This window comes from Heteronotia binoei, chromosome 4, assembly GCF_032191835.1.
Source record: "Heteronotia binoei isolate CCM8104 ecotype False Entrance Well chromosome 4, APGP_CSIRO_Hbin_v1, whole genome shotgun sequence".
Taxonomy (NCBI): Eukaryota; Metazoa; Chordata; class Lepidosauria; order Squamata; family Gekkonidae; genus Heteronotia; species Heteronotia binoei.
Genome location: NC_083226.1, coordinates 89,007,428 through 89,028,129, shown reverse-complemented (window position 1 = coordinate 89,028,129; position 20,702 = coordinate 89,007,428). Strand labels below are relative to the sequence as shown.

Here is a 20,702-nt window from a genome sequence, read left to right as displayed (position 1 = left end):
ACCTTATGTACAAAATTCAGGCAAAAGGTGCAGAATTCTTATTTCAGCATCCTAAGCCTAACTCCCTGGTGGTCACATCATCCTCAAAGGGCAAGCACTGTGCATCCTCTCCCCCTGACAAAGAGGGAAAGAAGATAGACGCATTCGGAAGGAAATTCTACACCACTGCGTCCTTAGGAATCAAGTCTACCAACTATCTTGCTTGCCTAGGTCGCTATCAATTTGCTTTATGGGATCAAATATCTACAATCCTTCCACATCTTCCGGAGGAACATCGCCGTTCCCTGCAGAAGATACTGAAGGAAGGCATGCTGTGGTAGCAAAGCAGCAGCTCAACTCCTCAAGACATACAGCTGACACCTTTGGCAAAACTTCGTCGTCGGCTGTCGCCCTCCATAGACATGCATGGCTTAGATCCACCACTTTTAATCATGACACTAGGTCTGCCATTGAGGACCTTCCGTTCGACGGCTCAGGCCTGTTTCATTCTACAACGGATACCACGTTGCAGGACCTTGACAAGAGCATAAAAGCTTCCCGCGTTTTAAGTGCCTCTTCCTCCACACGCTCTTTTTGGCAGAAGCTTTACTCCCGCCTGTGGTTCCGCAGATATCAGAGCCATTCCTCCCCTGGTCAACCATGGCGGAACAGATCACAGTCACAACAGGGAAAGTCGTTCCCAACAAAACAGAAATTTCAATGGACTCCTGGGTCCTTACAATTATCGCTCAAGGGTACGCGATCAAGTTCCAAGAGTCACCACCCATTCCACTTGTCATCGTCACACTGCTCTCAGAGGCTCTAAAGACCAAAGTCCAATCTCTTCTGAAGAAAGGAGCCATCGAACCTATCCCTCAACTCCTTCACGGACAAGGGTTCTACTCCCTGTTATTTCATTGTTCCAAAGAAGGATGGGGGCCTTCGGCCTATTATGGACCTCCGGGGTTTGAACACTTGTATCGTCTACAAGAAGTTCAGGATAACTACCTTGTTCCAAATCCTTCTGCTGTTGGAGGAGAATTCTTGGATGGCTACCATCGACCTCAAAGACGCGTATTTCCATCTGTCCATATGTCAGGGGCACCATCAATTCCTCCGTTTTGCAGTGGGTGCAGACCATTATCAATATACCGCCCTTTTGTTTGGCTTGTCCACGGCCCCCAGAGTTTTTACAAAAGTCATGGTGGTAGTGGCAGCTCATCTCCGTCTCTTGGGGGTTACCATCTTCCCCTATATAGACGATTGGCTGTTGGTGGCCAATTCCAGCTCCCTGCTGTTGCATCACATCCAAATAACGCTACAGACTTTGGACCTCTGTGTGAACCTCCTGAAATCCAACCTGGTTCCCTGCCAAAGAGCTCTTTTCATCGGAGCTCTCATTGACTCCACTGTCTGCAGAGCATTCCTCCCAGAGGCGAGAGCACGAACGTTATCAGCTATGGCTTGCAGCATTGGGGCCTCGGAAAGAGTCTCCGCCCATTCCATTCAGAGGTTGCTGGGGCTGATGGCAGCCACAACAGCAGTTATATCTCTAGCAAAGCTTCGAATGAGACCGCTTCAGTTATGGTTTCTCGGAGTGTTCAAACCGTCTCGTCACCCGCCCACATGGGTACTCATACTGCCCCAGTCAGTCAGAAACTCCCTCACGTGGTGGGGGAATCTTTCCAACCTTCTAGAAGGCACTCCTTTTTGCCCCTCCCCTCCTACGGAGACGTTGACGACCGATGCGTTCCTCCTGGGTTGGGGAGCCCATTTCAGAGGCCTGACTGTGGGAGCCACTTGGGACTCGCTACAACAGGCCAATCACATCAATTACTTAGAACTGACGGCAGTTTGGTTTGCTCTTCAGTCCTTCCTCCCTCTATTAAAGGAAAATCCATCTCGATACTGACAGACAATACCACTGCTATGGCATACCTCAATCGTCAGGGAGGCACAGTGTCGAAGAAACTGTGTTGCCTTGCCATAGACATTTGGCTCTGGTGTCTGGATCAGGGGATATCCTTGCTTGCGGTTCACATCCCAGGAATCTTGAATGTCCAGGCAGACTGTCTAAGAAGGGGGAGCGCAGTTACACAAATGGGAACTGAACCCAGTTTATCTCCAGACTGTATTCCAGAAACGGGGACACCCAGAGGTGGACGTTTTTGCCACACGCCACAACTGCAAATGTCATCGCTTCTGTGCTCGGGGGGTGGGGGGTCTGGACCCTCTATCGGAGGGCGATGGTCTCCTTCTTGATTGATCTCACAGCTTCCTCTACATGTTCCCACCCATCCCTCTGTTGTCCAGGGTGCTGGTCAAGATAAAGAGGGAACAGTCCAGGTGTATTTTAATAGCTCCTTGGTGGCCCCGACAGCTTTGGTTTCCAGTTCTCCTTCACCTTTCCAGACGATGGGTTTACCATCTCCCAAAGGAGCTGGATCTCCTCTTCATCAACAAGGACAGACGTATCACCACGACGTCCCGCACCTGAAACTGTCGGCTTGGTTCATAGTTTAGATTCAGTTTCTGACAATTGACTTTGTTTTGTTAAATAGCAGAAAGCCCTCCACTAGGAAGTCTTACAGCCTAAAATGGAAACTTTTCATTGTGTTTGTTGTTTCTTCTCGGCTTTCTCTGGACCAGCCTAGTCTTCATACCGTTTTCTCGTTTCTGTTACATTTGCTGGACTCTGGTCTGTCATACTCCTCCATCAAGGTTTACCTGGCATCAATCTCTGCATATCACGCTCAAGTTGAAGGCTATACTGTGTTCTCCCACCCTGAAACTAAGCGTTTTCTGAAAGGACTTTTTCATTTGCATCTTCCGGGCCGTCATGTTGTCCCTGCTTGGGATCTTTCTGTAGTTCTCAGAGGCCTCATGCATCACCCTTTCGAACCAATGGCTTCCTGTTCCCTTCACCTCCTTTCCTGGAAAGTTGCATTCTTGGTGGCAGTCACGTCTGCTAAAAGAGTTGGGGAGTTCTCAGCCTTTAGATCAGACCCTCCATACGTGAGGTTTCATGATCAAGGGGTTGTCATTGCTCCAGACATTCGTTTTTTGCCCAAGGTGGTGTCAGAGTTCCACTTACATTCAGAAACTCTGTTACCAGCCTTTTTTCCTTCTCTGCAGAGTCCAGAACAAAGGGCCTTGCATACGTTTGATGTTAAGCATGCCTCGTTGTTCTATCTACATAGAACAAAGGAGTTTCGTTTGATGCCCAGCCTATTTGTATGCTACTCTGGTTCGTCTAAAGGAAAGTGAGTCTCCTCCCAGAGACTGTCTAAATGGATTGTAGAGACTATTAAGTTGCTGTATCTTCAAGCCAAACGACCTTTGCCAGGTCCTCCTAGGGCCCATTCTAAACGTGCTATAACTATGTCCACTGCTTTCCTCAAAGGGGTGCCTTTTACCAACATCTGCAGAGTGGCTTCTTGGGCAACTCCGGATACCTTTGTGAAGCATTATGCCTTGGATGTGGGTATGGCGGACCGCATGTGTGTGGGGAGCGCGGTGCTTCAAGCTGCAGTCATCTAGTGTCAGCTCCCTCCTCCAGGTAAGCATTAGCTTTCTATTCTCCCAAGGGTGTGATGCACAGAGACCATGAAGAAGATAAATAGGTTGCCTACCTGTAACTGATGATCTTCGAGTGGTCATCTGTGGATTCACACCACCCACCCTTCCTCCTCTCTGCTGGCAGTTCTTCAGAGATTGTTTGGGGTTGCTTCAGCGGTCAGAAGGAAACTGTCCCACCTACTGAGTATGCCTGGTTGGGGCCGTGGGCATGCACAGTAGCCGGGACATAAGATCTTTTTTAGAGCTTTTCAGTACCGGTTAGAGCCAGTGCAGGCGCCTGTAATCCGGAGGGTGTGAATGCACAGATGACCACTCGAAGATCATCAGTTATAGGTAGGCAACCTGTTTTTTCCTGATTTATGATTGATAACTAATTATTAATTGATAACTAATTATTAATTGAGAACTAATTTTATCATGGTCCCATCATTGGTTGCAGTGATGTAAAGCCATGGAGAGAAGATATGCCTATAAACTTGGGGAACTGTCCAGGTTTGTAGAAAAATATGAAGTTTTTTTTTAAACTGTTGTCTGCCAATGGGAGACAGAGGAGAGGAAGGGCAATGGCAGTGCTGAATGTGGGTAGGGGAAGGGGATTAGTGGGAGCCACCACCTTTCCTCCCTATTGCTTCTCCATAGAGAACAGTGGGTAGGAAGAGTTATCAGAGAAGTGGAACAGGCAAGGCAGTAAGCAAATGGTGGCCAGATAGACAGAGTCTGGGGAGGTCCCTGCAAAGGGGGTGGTGAACAGGAGCCATTGGGCAGATGGACAAATAAGCAGAGGAGGAGAGCATGGGACTCCTTTCACTTTCATGGGTTCCTTGTTTCTAAACATATGTTTTTTAAGTGTACAAAAATGTGGTGTGAATGGCACTATCATAGCAAACCCTAAATCTCTGTATATTTCTTTAATAGTTCTATATATTAAAAAACCTTTGGCTTGGATCCTGTGATAACCAAACTGAAACACAATGAAATTCACACACAGTTCTACTTGTATAACATGTAGTGCATTTCTTCTTGTGTGTTATAGCATCCAGAAAATGGTTGTAAAACATCCTGGTGGTACACATCCTGTGGAAATACAAACAGGGATACAATAAACTTAGTGTTGTGCAGACAGCTACTGTAAATCATTTTTTCTTTTGTTTCTCTTGCACAAGAATTCTAGTGCATGTGAAAATTTTGTGCTGGATCCAGCTTTTAGAAAACATTTGAATCTTTTAAAGAAATGTCAGTTTTTACCTATAGCTATTGAATTACTGTAAGCGTGTACATTATAGTTTTTGTCTGTTTTATCTGCATATGATCTGAAAGCAGTCTCAGCTCTTGCTTCCTTGACATAGGATAATAACCTAGAAGTTTATCAAATAACAATTTTTAGGAGCAGCTTTAAAGGAAGAAAATACATTATTCCGTTCCTCAATTCAGTTAATTGTTCTCTTGCTTTGATAAACTGCTAACCTCACTGAAGCTTCCTGGAGTTTCATAGTTCTTCCTTTTTGTACAGTTTCTATTTCCGTGCATTTGCTTCTCCGAAGATTTAGTTCCAAGTTTTTGATTTTTAACATCAGCATTGGTTATTTTGCTCTTTCTACTCTATGTCCCGGAATAAGACTTGAACTGATCATACGATCTCAGGGCTTGTTTTTTCTAGTGATGAGTGAATTTTTTGTTCATGGTCCTGCTTTCCTTTCTCAAGCAGGATCTGGTCTTGGGAAACAAAATCACGAGCAATTGCATCACCAGCTGGCAGTGTGGCAGTAGAAACAGGGTACAACTCACAGAAAGGACTGGTTGCCACTTGTCAGATGTGAACACAAACTTATTGCTTATGTCAGGGTCTCCCAAACTCCCCCCCCCACACACACACACACTGTGGCCTGGCTTTCCCCCTGTGGTCCAGGTGGAGGACACTCAGGGAGCAATACAGAGATTGCGTGCTGGCCAGGAGCTTTTCTCTGTTCTTCTCTGATGTTTCCGAACATCAGAGAGGGACGGGGGAGGGCTTCTGGCCAGTGTGCAGTCTCAGTATTGCTCCCTACTTGTCCTCCACCCAGAGGATGATCAGTGAGTGATACTGAGACAGCGCACTGGCCAGGAGCTTTCCCCGTCCTTCTCTGATGTTTCTGAACATCAGAGAGGGACGGGGGAGGGCTTCTGGCCAGTGTGCAGTCTCAGTATTGCTCTCTAATTGTCTTCTGCCCAGTGGACGATTGGGGAGCGATACTGAGATTGCATGCTGGCCAGGAGCTTTCCCCGTCCTTCTCTGATGTTTCCGAACATCAGAGAGGGACGGGGCAGGACTTTAGGCCAGCGTGCAGTCTCTGAATGCTACAGGCGGCGGCATGGGGGGCAGGGGCTGGAGCGCGGCGCTACATGCAGCACCGAAGATAAATAGAGAGGGGAAGGGGCTGTCAGGCTGCCCCGGGCGACCCAGCATTGAGGCTTGCGGGGCCTGGTACTGGGTTGCGACCCTGCAAATGGGAAACGTTGGCTTATGTACTTGCAAAAGTAGTAAGTCTGGATGGAAAACCCCTAGTCACTTATATGACAAGAAGACAATATCAGTGTTCATTTGGATTATAGTAAAGTCTACCTTGGTGATCCCATCAGGAAGAGTTAGTGTTTACTGTCTCAGGTGAAGGGGCCAGTAGGTCCAGTATTAAACAGTAATATGTGTACATTAATTAAAGTACCAGATACAGAATTACCAGATCTTACAGAGCTCCAGCTTGTTCAGTGTTTGTGGCTATATTAATCTAACTCAGCACGGCCAGTACATGGCAGGTTCATGTGGAAGGAACAGAATGTCATTAGAAGGGAAATTTGGCATTTATTTAAAAAAAGCTATCAAATGCCTTAGAAAGTTGCAGTGTAACTGAAATGCATGGAATATATCAGTGGAAATATAAGGGGCCAGAGGGAGTGATGGACTGAGATTTTTAGAGGTTGGATGTATAACTTACTTGACTTTTATTCCTAGATCTGATCCATGGCTAGCAAAACCAGACTAGATTACACATATTAATTCAACCCACTGTATTTCTACAAGTCAAATAATGTGGGGTGGTACAGAATTTGGATAGCCTAGATATAAAATTCTTACTTACGGCTTTGACACAGCTTTGCTTGAAACATTCTACACCCCACTCTTTGAGTCATCCTTACTCCTTTCTTTGTAGCTAGTCATTTGAGATGGGAGGGAAAAAATTCTTTACAATTTGTTGGTAGTATATGGTTAATGCTTAGGTACTAGTATCAGTACTTTGGAGTGACTTAGGCTAATAAAAGTAGTTGAGCACATGGAATGCTGTGCTGTTTAGGATCCATCTTCACCAAAAATCCTTAATCAGCAATTCACTGTTTGGGTTTTTCTTTTAAAATCAAGGCTATACTTAATCTTAGCTTCTCTCTGATCTTAATTAGCAGTTGGATCCTGTTTGGACAGAAAGTGTCTGTATTGTAATAATATCATTGATGGTTCATGTGCTGAAATGGAATAGTCATTAGTGGGTTGGATTCAGACTTCTGTGAATGAAGCTCGTGAAGGGAATGGCTTCCTTTTCGTTCAGTCCCTTGTGTTACACAAAAACTTGTCCTGAAGCTTGAGAGCCCTTTAGGAAATCAGTGGAAGCTGGAACTCAGTTTGCACAACTATGGGGTGGGGGAGATTTTTGCCACTCTTTGTTCCATTCTATTTTGTCCCTTATGATCTTCTGGTCTCTTGCTGTGGCTTGGGCAGGGGTGCGGGGGTGGTGGTGGTTGGAAACAGGTTTCTATTTGTAAGGAGCTGAATACAATACATAGTCTTTTATCACTTCAGAAGCTTGTTTTATGATGTAGAATTCCACACGTAAACCAGCACAGTAGTTGCAGCATTCTTTGTATTCTTTGCTTACTAAAATATATAGCAGTATCTGTGAATGCATTATATCTGTAAATTGCTCAAGTTATAGTCCTGTGATAGACATATCCAGGGCTGAATTTTTTTCTTCCAAAAAAAGCAACTCACAGTAGAACCTACTTATGGCTTCCTATTGCAGTATTAAGTGTTTATTTGTGATCAGGCACTTAATTGAACTTCTCTGGTTTCTTAGTTATGCAAAAAAGGAATCTGATTTGAATGGAGCCCTGGCTAAGCTTCGGGAGTTTGAAGCAGCTCTAAATGCTAAAGAAGCAGCACTTGCCACAGCACTTGGTGATAAGAAAAGTCTAGAAGGGGATCTTGAGGATCTGAAAGATCAGATTGCTCAGGTAAGGCATGAGCAGTTTTTATGGGCATGGAGTAGTATTACATAATAAATCATAAGATATTGACTGGATGGGAAAGGAATAGCATCATATTTGTCCCTTTATATGCACAGTCTGGAAGAAATGAGAGTTTCAAATGTTTGAAGTGCTGTATGAATACTTAGTTTCTGCTTGTGATAGTATACCACATTTATACTTTGTCATACTATTTCTTTAAAGCTTGAAGCTGCTTTAGCAGCTGCTAAAAAACAACTTGTAGATGAAACATTGCTGAAGGTGGATCTTGAAAATCGCTGTCAGAGTTTGATTGAAGACCTGGAGTTTCGGAAAAATATGTATGAAGAGGTAACTGTTGGGGTTCCAAAGTAATGTCTCAGAACAAACTTGTGGTGAGGTAACAACCACCTGGGTGATATAGCTTAAATTGGTTACTAAATGTTTGTCTCATTGTTTTAAAGAAGGGATGCTTTCTAATTCTGAACTGCTGCAGTAAATATATTTAAGAGACGTTTTCTCCTATTTGGCAGAACATAAAGTAATCTCAGAATCCAGTTAGAAAGTCAGTGGATCATGCCCTGACTAAAAAATAGCAAAAATCTGACAAGCTTTGTTAGCACTGTCTTATATTTTTTAGTGAAATCGTTTTACTACAATATGCATTATTTGTAGGAAATCAATGAGACTAGAAGAAAGCATGAGACCCGTCTGGTAGAGGTGGATTCTGGCCGTCAGATAGAATATGAATACAAACTGGCCCAAGCCCTTCAGGAAATGAGAGAGCTGCATGATGCACAAGTGAAACTGTACAAAGATGAACTTGAAGAGACTTATCATGCCAAGGTATTTATACTTGCTCTCAAGTATCTTAAAATTCTAGTAGCTATGTTGGAAACAGGGCTTTTTTTGTAGCCGGAACTCCTTTGCACATTAGGCCATACACCCCTGATGTGTAAGTAAGTAAAATTTTATTTGTATCCTGCCCTCCCCCGCCGAAGCAGGCTCAGGGCGGCTAACAACACAATAACCAATGGTACATTAATAAATAGAACAGTAATAAACAACACAATGACCAATGGTACATTAAAAAACAATTACATTAAGAACATTAAATTGAGCATTAATTTAACCTTAAAAACCAGGTAGTGCATTAATTAAAACAAACCATAACATTATCACTGACGCTATATTCTAGTTAATGATGTGGCCAATCTTCCTGGAACTTACAGTAGGCCCTGTATTAAGAGCCCTGTAAGCTCCTGGAGAATTGGCTACATCTGGGGTGTGTGGCCTAATATGCAAATGAGTTCCTGCTACAAAAAAAGCCTTGGCTGGAAAACTTTCATTGTAATGTGACTAGACAAGGAGTGGCCAAACTTGCTTAATGTAAGAGCTACATAGAATAAACATCAGATGTTTGAGAGCCACAAGACATGAATGCAAGATGTCTGAGAGCAGGAAGGAAGGCAAATTTTATTTATTTATTTTATTTTATTTACTTTAAATTTATATGCCACCCACTCCACGAGCGGACTCTGGGCAGCTAACAGTCATGATAAAAACAATGTAAATACAATTATAAAAGAATAAAACGCATATAAACAATTTAGGTGCTATAAGATGGGGGGGGGAGAGAAAAGTGGGAAGAAAGCAACTTTAAATGCATTTCCCAAGCCACTGGCTGGTTTGGCTTGGAGAAGTGATTAAAGAGAGAAATGCCTTCTCAAAGCCTGCTGACTGGGTGGTGGAGGCTTCAAGAGCCACACATTGTATGAAAGAGCCACATGTGACTACCGAGCCACAGTTTGGCCACCCCTGGACTAGACCTTGAGTTTTTGATCCACCTATAAAATTCTGTAGCTGCTCAGAATTTCACATATTCTGCTATTCTTAGTCAGAAAATGCATATTTTAAATTAATAAATTGTTTAACTTTGACCATCAAAACATAGCCCAAAGAAAAAGATTGCATAGTGGTAATAAGAACAGAGTAACTAATGAAAAAAATGTACTTGAAAATTCAGGAAATGTTGGGCATGTTACATCTGAGTGACAGATTGAAGGAGATATCTTGTAGTTCTGGATGTAGCATGCTGCCAAGTAGCATGGGTTTCTTGGGCCATAAAAGCTCTTCATGTGAATACTAGATAGTCATATGATGATGGAGGGAGGATGGATGATGGATGGATGATAGGTATAAATATGTTATACACTACCTTGGGTATTGTGGAAAGGTGGAATGTAAATATAGTTAAAATACAGATTAACACGCATCAAGTTAAAACTGCAGCTTATGTGACATGTCACCACTATTCGCTGATCAGAGCTGCTTCCATCAAAGGCTCATTGCAGCAATTCTGCTGAGCCTCTTTTACAGAAGAGGTTATAGTAGCAGTCCGTTTCATGTTTGGTAGGCTGTTCCAAAAATAATATGTCATTGTTATGTGGGTCTTGAAATTCTTAACATTGTGAATATCTGTCTTGCCAAGAACCAGTCATTCAATAGTCAAAGCAATTTCCTGCTTACTGTATTTTCCCTGGGTATTGAGGGCCAAGTCTTTTTTAAAAAGTAATAACTTAAGAACTCAGTTTGTGCTGCCTTGTGGGTCTGCACTTGATTGTGTTAAATTGGTGTACACTGTAGATATACATTCTTACTAAGGTCACTGATAATTTCATACAAATGTATTAGGGTGCAGGTTTTGATTAATTTCCAGCTAGTGCTCAAGGTGATGTTTGATGGTTTTATTTGCTTATGAAGTTACCATATTGGCTTGATTTATAGATAAAGTTATAAAGAAGCTTCTAGTGTACCTCATAAATTTGTTGGATTTGAAAAAAATTAAATATATTTTCTGAGACTGAAGTGTTTTCTTTAAGTTAATCACTTGTTTTTTAGCTTTCAATTTACTGTAAAAGCCTGTATGACACACTTCCTGTATTACAAGGGTGGCCAACGGTAGCTCTCCAGATGTTTTTTGCCTACAACTCCCATCAGCCCCAGCCATTGGCCATGCTGGCTGGGGCTGATGGGAGTTGTAGACAAAAAACATCTGGAGAGCTACCGTTGGCCAGCCCTGCTGTATTACATGAATTTTGTGCATTACTCAATGGCAGTGCAGAGCTCTGAAGTAGACGTGCATTCTTATATATTTGTTGGGAAAGTAAACTTCAGTTTTTTGGTTTGTGTGTCTACAACCTGTAGCTTGAAAATGCGAGACTAGCCTCTGAAACAAGTTGTTCTGCAGCCAATGCTATTAAAGAAGAACTCATGGAAAGTCGCATGCGTATTGATAGCCTCTCTTCCCAGCTGGCTAATCTGCAGAAAGAGGTAAGACAGCTGTGATTCTGAGTTGCTCATTACACAAAATGTATAAAAGTTTTTCTTTTTGTGTACTTTTAATTTATTTATATGTATATACACACACACACGCACATACATACATACATACATACTGTCAAACTTTGCCTTTTATTGTTGAGAGTTATAACAATTCTGTCTGCAAACGAGGGAAAGTGAAGATGAAACTATTAATGAGCTGTGTCCCACCTACACTAGACTATACAGACATGCCATATAATTATTTTTTTTTTAAAATGCATATATTCTTGATTTTTCATCACTAAATGTGGTTCCCCCCCCTCTTTGATATACAGTCCAGACCATGACAGTTGACCTGTGGAAAAAAACCTGACATTTTGTGAATCAATTCCAGCTTTTAATCTGTTTTGAAAATTATTTTCTAGCCCTTAATGCTTTGAATATATACTTTAAAATAAGCAGGCACTAGTGATATGTCAGAAAGATGTGATTGGATATGATTTGCGGTGGTCCAGGGTAGGGTTTCAAGTTTTCACAGAATCACTAGCCCTTCCACATAACTAACAGAATTATGTACATTTACTTCATTTGCGTAACAGTAGAGCACTGTAATCTGTATGCTTGTATTGCTGAGGACACAGTATTACTCATAAACAGCTATGTTTAGATTCGTCTTAATGCAGTATAGTGCAAGAGAATATCTGAAATTACAAAAAAAAAAAAAACCCTTTCTGTTGAGCCTGTTCTGCAGTTGTTCAACGACTTGCTTGATTTATTCTTGCTCAACATAGGAAATGTGTTTCTTCCACTTCAGTGTCTCAAACTTCTTTATATCTGTAGGGAACTGCTTTGCTGTCTTTAAAATGCATTTTAAATGTAATCTTGTGTTATTTTTCAGAACTAATTTCTGAGACTTTTTTCTCTTGTAATTTTAGTCTAGAGGGTGGCTAGAGAGGGTTCAAGAACTGGAGGATACTCTGGCTAAAGAAAGGGATAACTTCCGCAGAATGCTGTCTGACAAAGAGAGAGAAATGGCTGAAATAAGAGATCAGATGCAACAGCAGTTGAGTGACTATGAACAACTGCTCGATGTAAAATTGGCTCTGGATATGGAAATCAATGCATACAGGAAGCTTTTGGAAGGTGAAGAAGAAAGGTAAGGTTAGTTGTTGAGGCTTTGAAGTGAGGAATGTTGGAAATGATATTGAAGATCATGTAGTTAGGCCATCTGCCCAGCTTTTTGTAAAGTGATCTAATCCATTGGGTGAGACAAGGAGAATGACCCTCCATATAGCATTTAGTCTACACAAGGAAATTAACCACTAAAAATCCATGGTACTCCTTGGCTTAGCAAAGTAATTGTTCTCCCTACTTCTCTTTGTCCAAAAGGTCTCATCACCTTAAAGTGGGAAGTACAAGGGTCTGTCTCCCCACCTCACTGCCTGAGAGATCTGAGCTAGTTTCTTGAAGCCATTTAGCCCTGGCTTACTCATGGGTTTGACATACCTACTAGGTATTGATGGTACCTTCAATAGTATGTTTTGCTTCCTTGTTTATGTCTCCCATTCCACACTCCAACTGCCATCTCCTCCCTTTTCTTAAGTGTGTTTTTTGCTGCTTCTGATATCACTAGATGAGCTGGGTGGGGAACAAGCCAGGCTAGTTTAAGGACTCTAAGAACAGCACTGGAAACTATCACGGACCCTTCCTGAAAAGCACAGATGATACCTTACATAGTCACAGTAAAGACAGTGACCTTAATAGGATATCACATGAACATGCATGAAGCTGCGGCTTTCTAGGGTCTCAGGCAGAAGTTTTTCACATGTCCTGATCATTTTAATGACAGTTTCCAGGGATTGAACCTGAGATCTTGTACATGCAAGGCAGAGGACTTTCCATTGAGCCATGGCACCTCCCTAATGGGCTGACATCTCTCTTCTGTTGTCTGCTGTTTGTGTGATATTCTTTTTTAACATATGATAAGCTTATTGAAAATTCCAAGTTGTACAGAACCTTGTAAAATGAAGTAGTGTCAAATAGATTGATTCCACACATAACAAAAATCTACTATGCATAAAATACTATAGTATATATCACCTTGTAGAACATTTTATATAGCATATAAAATGAAGTCCAGTTCGCCAATAAATAAATATTTAAATACATAAATACTTGAATATATAAATAAACTATTAAGGATAAATTGTTCTGTGTTTAGTTGCTGTGTCTCACTTATGTGCTGAATTTACAAAGTAAGAGTGCATGCTAAGGATATCTTTGCAGTTTGGCGTAACTAGTCTTCATTAAGTGATGCTGAGTATGCATTATAAAATGTGCCTTGCAAATATTCCAGCAGCCATTGGAAGAATCTGAGCTTGTGTGTGTGTGTATAGTCAAGATCTTTTTCCAAATAGGAAAGTATAAGAGAAAGGTCAAATAAGGGAGGATAAATCCCATGTCTTCCCCTATTTTCCCTATTTGGCTTTTCTAGCTCTGCACAGACTCCCTCTCTGTTTCCCCCCTTATCTCCCACCACTTTTGTTGTCCGGTACCATTTTGGTTACTAGAGCAATTTTCCTATTAAAAGTTTTCTTGCTTTTTACATAAAATAGTACATTTACCAACAAACAAATCCCTGCATTCTTCCACTTCATAGCATATCAGCAAGAAAGTAAAAGAAAAAGCTGCTCACATAGGCAGTTGAGAGTAGAATTTTTTTTAAAAAGCAGGAAAGGAAGGGAGGAATGGGAGAGATGAAAGGTAGCAGTACTGATCTGGCTAAACAAGGAGTGGGGAGGTGAGGCATCGCTGCTCAGATACACCAGGTGGAGGTGAAAATGTGGGATTGGCATGAACCAGGAAAATGGAAGTTTGTGAAGGCTCATGGGATTTCACAAACCTCCATGAACCTTTCCATTTTATGAACCGGTTTGTGGTTCGTGACTCTGTGACTTGAAAAAGCCATTTAAAGGGTTCTTTTTAAGTGGTGTGACTCAGTGAGTGAACTCAGAAGGCATTTCCAAGTTCTTGTGAATCCTGCTGCCGTGGCAGTGGAGGCACAGCTTGCAAAAGCCATTTAAAGGGGATCTCTTTAAATTGCGCAACTCAATGAGTGAACTCTAGGCATTTAAATGCCTTCTGAGTTCACTCGCTGAGTTGTGCTGTGGTGGCAGTGCAGCTTGGAGAAAGCATTTAAAAAGACCAGTTTCTTTAAACGCCTTCTCCAGGCCCTGCTGCCAGCACCACCAGCATGTCTCCCCACATGGACCACATGAACCTCCCAAAGGTATCTGGTTGTGGGGCTGGAATGACATGAACTGAGGATCGTGAACCACAAACTGGGCCCAGTTTATGACAAATTTCAATTCATACTCATTCCCAGTGAAGATCTCTCGAGCTTTCTCATCAGTTGTATGTAGCTTTCTTCCTTGATGCAAAGATCTAATGCATTGTTGATCCAGTCATCCTCAGAAGAAGGAATAAAAGATTTCCATTGCTGTAAAACAATTTACTTGGCAACCAATGCTGCAAAAAGGCCAGTTTTTAAAAATTGTGTGTGTTTTCTAGCCCCCATTTTTTTAAAAAAACCTTATAATATTTTCCTGCAAACCTATGTTTTTCATCTGCTTGACGGGACTGTACTTAGCTATTAGGCATTTGTCACAACCTTAGTCTATTTGATGTGTGGAGCGAGCAGTAAAATACAATAGTTGGCCTTCAAGCCATTGCAAGCGGTGGAGAAGGGGTTGCATAAAATTGCCATGTGGCCTTCATTTCGAATTTCTGGTCTATGCAGTTTCCTTATGCATAAGTTTTGTAATATGTTTTATTTCCTAGCCAGAATTTTAAACTGTTTGTTTAAAGGTTAACACCGTACAATACACCAAATAGAGAGGCTCATGAGGTATTTCTCAAAAAAAAAAAATACAGCTTGTGAGTGTGCTTGAATAATATATAAGGTAAATCACTCGAATGTGAACTTCGTTTTTTGAAAATGGTATTGGTATATAAAACAGGTATAAGAGGATTTTTCTTGGAATGTTGCAATGTCTTAAAACTGATAAATGTAAGGGAATTATAGATGCCACATTAGAGAAAACTAATAAGCACAATGATCTGTGATTTTAGGTAGTGAGAAATGTTCATTCACAAAATGTAAGTTGTGGAGCTGGATAGAAGTACATTTCAAGTATTGTTTGTATCTGAATATCATGTTCATCAGGTTGAAGCTTACTCCCAGCCCATCTTCTCGTGTGACAGTCTCTCGGGCATCATCGAGCCGCAGTGTGCGTACAACCAGGGGAAAGCGGAAGAGAGTTGATGTTGAAGAATCAGAGGCCAGTAGTAGTGTTAGCATCTCTCATTCAGCTTCTGCTACTGGAAATGTGTGCATTGATGAAATAGATGTCGATGGAAAGTTTATCCGTTTGAAGAACACTTCTGATCAGGTATGTGGTCATGATCATGACCTTGCTACCCGGGTTATGTCCCATCTTTCAGAGTAGTTGTAAGGATATGAAAGGGTGGGAATGGTCATGGGCACTTCTCTGAACTGTGTGAAAATGGAATAGGTGATTATTCTGGGTGGCTGAAGAAGAAAATGAATACAATGTAGTAACCTTCTTTTGAAGGTGGTCACTTATGTGTAATAAATGAAAAACCTTGTTTCAGAATGGTGCTCCATACTTGTTTATGGCTGCAACTGTAAGGCTTCTTTGTCTTTTGCTTTTGTTTAGGACCAACCATTGGGAGGCTGGGAAATGGTTAGAAAAATAGGAGACAGTTCTGCTACTTATAAATATACCTCAAGATATGTGCTGAAGGCAGGCCAGACTGTTACAGTAAGTAAAATATACTTAGCTAATGCAATATTATTAGTGGGCTGAGCAAATATAGGGATTGCTAATACAGTGGATGCTTCACTAGTTCTGCTACAGTAGCTCTGTGTGCGCTTCAGTTGCTGTTTAAAAGAACTTTAACTGGAGTGTTAAGCATTTGTGGGTAAAACTAAATTTTACCTTAAGTGCATATTCCCAAACCTGTTCTTTTCTGAGAACAAATATGGGAGCCAGAGGGCACTTACGTATGTAGCATGATTATCTGGAAAGAGAGAGAGAGAGGCGTTGAGCCTGTCTTGTGCTTGCTGAGAACCCTACAGGTGTCTATTCCTCCCTTTCTGGTCACTGTTTCCTTTTCAGATTTATTTCTTTCTGGTTTGCTTTCCAAGCCTTGATGTTGCCAGTGCAATGGCCATTGCTATGTCTGAGGCCTCAGGGTGAGGCTGGCATCTGGTGAGAGGGAGCTGACAAGTATTGTCTTGCAGGTCTCCCAAACACTGATAGCGGACATAGTATGGGAACAGAGATGTAAAATTTCCAGAAACTTTGAGGTCATGGGGGTGCTTTCAGATCTTTTCCCCTAGAAAGGAATGGGGGTTGGGGTGAGGATATATGCAGCACTTACCACATACAACACATTTTGTAGAATTTTACGGTAGTTCTTTTTTGTCTCCAGAATTTCCAGTTTTCCCATTGGGAGGAGTTAGTAAAGAAATGTAATTCTCTAAGACAATCTCTGCTGCTTAGACCCCTCTTGCTTCTCATGTTTACTCTCCAACTAACAAAGAATGATAGCTGAGGTGTGCAAACCCCCCTCCCCCATTGTATTTTTGGTTCAGGTCTATTGGACAGCATCCCCTCCCCTTATTTTTCTGAAAAATTCCAGATCCCAATACCAGTATGGATCCAGAATTTTTCCAAAATGCTGCTTTCCCCCCCAGGTCCAGTAGACCTGAGAAGAATACTGGATTTTATTATTATTTTTTAAAAGCTAGCATGACCCTTGGCTTCTCCTGCAGTGTGATTTGAACCGTGCTATAGGAGAAACTGTCCCCAGGATTGACATGTGGCAGGGAGGTCTCCCTGCTGGCATGAAAATCTGACTTGGGAGCATTTCTCCTGTGGTGTGGCTTAAACCACATTGCTGGAGAAGCTGTCCCCAGGATCTGTATGCAGTAGGAGGTCTTTTCCCACTGCAGGCAGACCTGGCTGGGAGGGCTTATACTACACTGTTGTTTAAACCAGAAGCTGCCCCCAAGAGGATCAGTTGGGGCCATGGGAATTGAGAGCTCCAAGCCACCTTGTTTGGGGCTGGCTCCTTTTGCACCTTAGTTTAAACCGAGCTGCAAGAGGAACCAGGCATCTGAGGCAACTTTTAGCTCTCAGCTCCTGCCACCACAGCTGATGGTATAGCTGAATATACCACTGGCTTTTATTTGGGTTTAGTTAGACTGGTAACCAATCAGATCCTCTGATCTATATTTGGAATACCTGAAAGATATCAGTAAGATATTTTTAGGGTATTTTTGTCTCGGTTTATGCTGAATGCACATTCCTAAACAATAGGTACAAAGTTTTTTCTGGAAGGACTTTTCTCCCCAGTTTGTATTTAGGTCAGAATCACAGGAATCCTGTGGGGTGGATCTCTGCTCTATCTCATTTGAGAAGTACCTGTGTAGCAGTTGTGATTCAAGTTACTCCATAAATCACTGTTAACCTCTTGTAGTTGTTTAAAAAATTAAACCTGCTACAAATAGATATGGTTGTGGACCAGGCATTTTTATGTTTTGTTTTCACACAAACTATTTGCTTCCTAGCAATTAGTATGTGTAGGGTGTGCTTGCATTATGTCTTCTATGGAAGATGCAGTCTAATAATAACGGATTTGTTCTTTCTTTCCGAGGTCTGGGCTGCTAATGCTGGAGTAACAGCCAGTCCTCCTTCTAACCTCATCTGGAAGAACCAGAATTCTTGGGGCACTGGCAAAGATGTGAAAGTTGTACTGAAAAACTCTCAGGGAGAGGTAACATGGGAAAACTTCTCTTGACTATTCTTAACTCATTATGAACCAGTTGCTGTTGTTTTCATGAGCATATGGTTTTCTAGCTAGCCTACATTTTTTGAAGTGTGAATGGGTTGTATAGTATAGTCAACACATGACTACAAAAATGGCTTTGACATGCACTTGACTGTGTTAACATTGCCAAATTCAGATGATAGAACAGCTGTGTCCATTACAGGAAGTTGCTCAGAGAAGCACCGTCTTCAAAACAACTTTACTTGAAGCTGAAGAGGGAGAGGAGGTAGAAGAAGAACCAGCTGAAGCTGTAGAGGAGGAAGATCTGTTTCACCAGCAGGTATCTTGATGAACAAGGAATGATACATCATGTAACATACATTTTCCTTGTAGTGATTTTCAGCAGAAAAGTGGGACAGATGTAATATAAAGTAGCTTATAATTGCATTCCCTTCCTCTCCCCACAACAAGAACCTTGTGAAGGTAGGTGGGGTTGAGAGAGTTCTGGGAGAACTGTGAATGGCCCAAGGTCTCCCACCAGACTTAAAGTGGAGGAGTGAGGAATCAAACCCAGTTCTCCAGATTAGAGCCGCCACTTTTAACTGCTATACCACACTGGCTCTTTTAGTTCTGCAGGGCCTGTAAAACTGAACTTTTTCAACAGGCCTGTAAAAACTAAATGGGAGACGGCTGCCTCTTTTATGCTGCTGAGCAATACCATCAGAAGAATCATTAACAGATAATCAGAAGAACAGTGATATCAAAAATAATTTGATCTACCTATGTCAAAATTCTTGTATAGCAGCAAATATTGAGTTTTAAATTGTTATTATTAAGTTTTATGGTTTTAAAATTGTAACTGAAATTGTTATTTTAACATGACTGTAGCCACCCTGAGTCTGCTTGCAGAATGGGTGGCATATACATCTAAGGTAAATAAATGAATAGATAGTTTTAAAGGTACCAGAAACTATTGTGTACTTAACTGCCATTTTTTTAAAAGCTCAGATTTTATGCACAATTTCAACTGTAGTATTGTCTCTTAAACTTATGTGGAGGCATTGTGAGTGCTAGGCAATCATTGCAAGGACTGAACACATATTTGTGGAAAAGGCTGTGGAATTAAATATTAATTCTGAGTCCTACTTTACCTTATGCAATCAACCATACTTGTTTGTTTGAAAAAAATGAAAGTGGTTACAGTGCTAGTCTACTTGTTGATTCTTAAAGAACAGTCAGAATTTTTGCCTTGCCTTAACTTTACAGCCTTGAACTAATTTAACCTGTGTAGATGGGCCTCAGAGCAACTTATTACACTTTTAAGATGGCTCTGCTGGGCCCATGAAGACACGCTCAACAGTTTCAGTAAGATTCTGGCTTGTAATTAACTAATGTTGTCATCTGTAGTATGTACATTAGTGCAGTGTCTCCTAGTCTACATAATATTTTAGTTTTAGAGGACTCTTTTACAAACCTGTTACCTGGGTAGACCAGTATAAGGTTGGGAACATCTGCTGTTTTATAAAAGGCTCCAAATATTTGCTGTATGCATATGAATTTTCACATCTTATTCCCACAATGAAAGTCCTGTTAATAGGTAATAGGGGAAATTCTTCCACAGACACTTTGTATAATACTGTTCAGCATATCAAATTTTTTAATTTGCTTAGATGAACGCAAATCCTATAGTAAGAACACATTAATGTAATGAAACTACCTTTCCTCTATTTAAAACAGGGAGACCCACGAGCAGCCAACAGAAGCTGTGCAATCATGTGAACTCCAGTCATCTATATTCTTCAGTTACATTAATCCTTTCCTGTGGAGGAGAACCTTCTTGGAAGCACAACATATTTTTGTATTCCCCTTGGTGAATTTTAAGCTGTGTCTGGCCTTAATTTCCTTTGTCACAGAGAGGGAGGCTTTTATAAGTGAACCCATATATATAGCTTTTGGAATGTGAAATATTGACACTGAATAATATACTGTTTTTCAAAATGGCTCTCGTGCTTTTATGCTGGTCCTTTTTTAATATCCTAATTCAAGGAATCAACCTATTATGTTGGGGTTTGGTTGTTAGTCTAGCTATCTATTCTCGTCCCTTTACCGTTTTAGGTGCTTTTTGGAGTGGGAAGTACATACATATTCAACAAAACCTTTTTGTACTGAAAATTTTTGTATTTTTAGCAATGAAGTTACACAAATTTTACTGAAGCATTGTATACCAGTCTCATCATAGAGGATGAAGGATGCAACAAAATTAGTTTGCTAGTTTTACTTCACTTAGATTCTTAACCAGGAAAAGGGACTTCTGTTTAATGTGTTGGATGTGTTTTTAAATTCTAGTGTAACTCGCATAATTTTTCCATGTAAAAATTAACAAATAAATAACATCTTTAAAAGACCTGTGTGTCACTTTGAAAACAAAACTTATGTTGAAATTGTCAGATGCTGTTAGTGAAATGGGTTCCTACATGCTAACTTAACAGGAGTATTTATTTTCTCTGCTTTCTTACAGTTGGATTTTGCTTTCTTTTATTAAGATTTTATTGGTGTTAGTTGAAACAGAAACAATAGTAATAGGGATGGCCCACAGCCTGTCCACCCCAGAGAAGGATAAAACCAGTAGGATCCCTGAAAGGCAGCCAGATGGAGAGAACAAAAAGATGAAATGGAGTATGGGATACAGAAAAGAGAAGCAGCAAAAGGGAAAT

The 20,702-nt window shown here is 41.2% G+C and overlaps 1 protein-coding gene across 1 annotated transcript in view; it reads left to right on the top strand.

The window, feature by feature from the left end:
• LMNB1 (lamin B1) overlaps positions 1-20,390 on the top strand; it is a 48,720-nt gene extending 28,330 nt beyond the window's left edge. Inside the window, exons 2-11 of the mRNA XM_060235513.1 lie at positions 7,659-7,815; positions 8,032-8,157; positions 8,482-8,652; positions 11,014-11,139; positions 12,066-12,286; positions 15,356-15,581; positions 15,870-15,974; positions 17,875-17,994; positions 18,212-18,328; positions 19,726-20,390. Of these exons, the coding sequence (XP_060091496.1) occupies positions 7,659-7,815; positions 8,032-8,157; positions 8,482-8,652; positions 11,014-11,139; positions 12,066-12,286; positions 15,356-15,581; positions 15,870-15,974; positions 17,875-17,994; positions 18,212-18,328; positions 19,726-19,767 (1,411 nt within the window). The 3' untranslated portion in view covers positions 19,768-20,390. The remainder of the gene's footprint in view (positions 1-7,658; positions 7,816-8,031; positions 8,158-8,481; positions 8,653-11,013; positions 11,140-12,065; positions 12,287-15,355; positions 15,582-15,869; positions 15,975-17,874; positions 17,995-18,211; positions 18,329-19,725) is intronic.
• Positions 20,391-20,702: the final 312 nt, after the last annotated feature.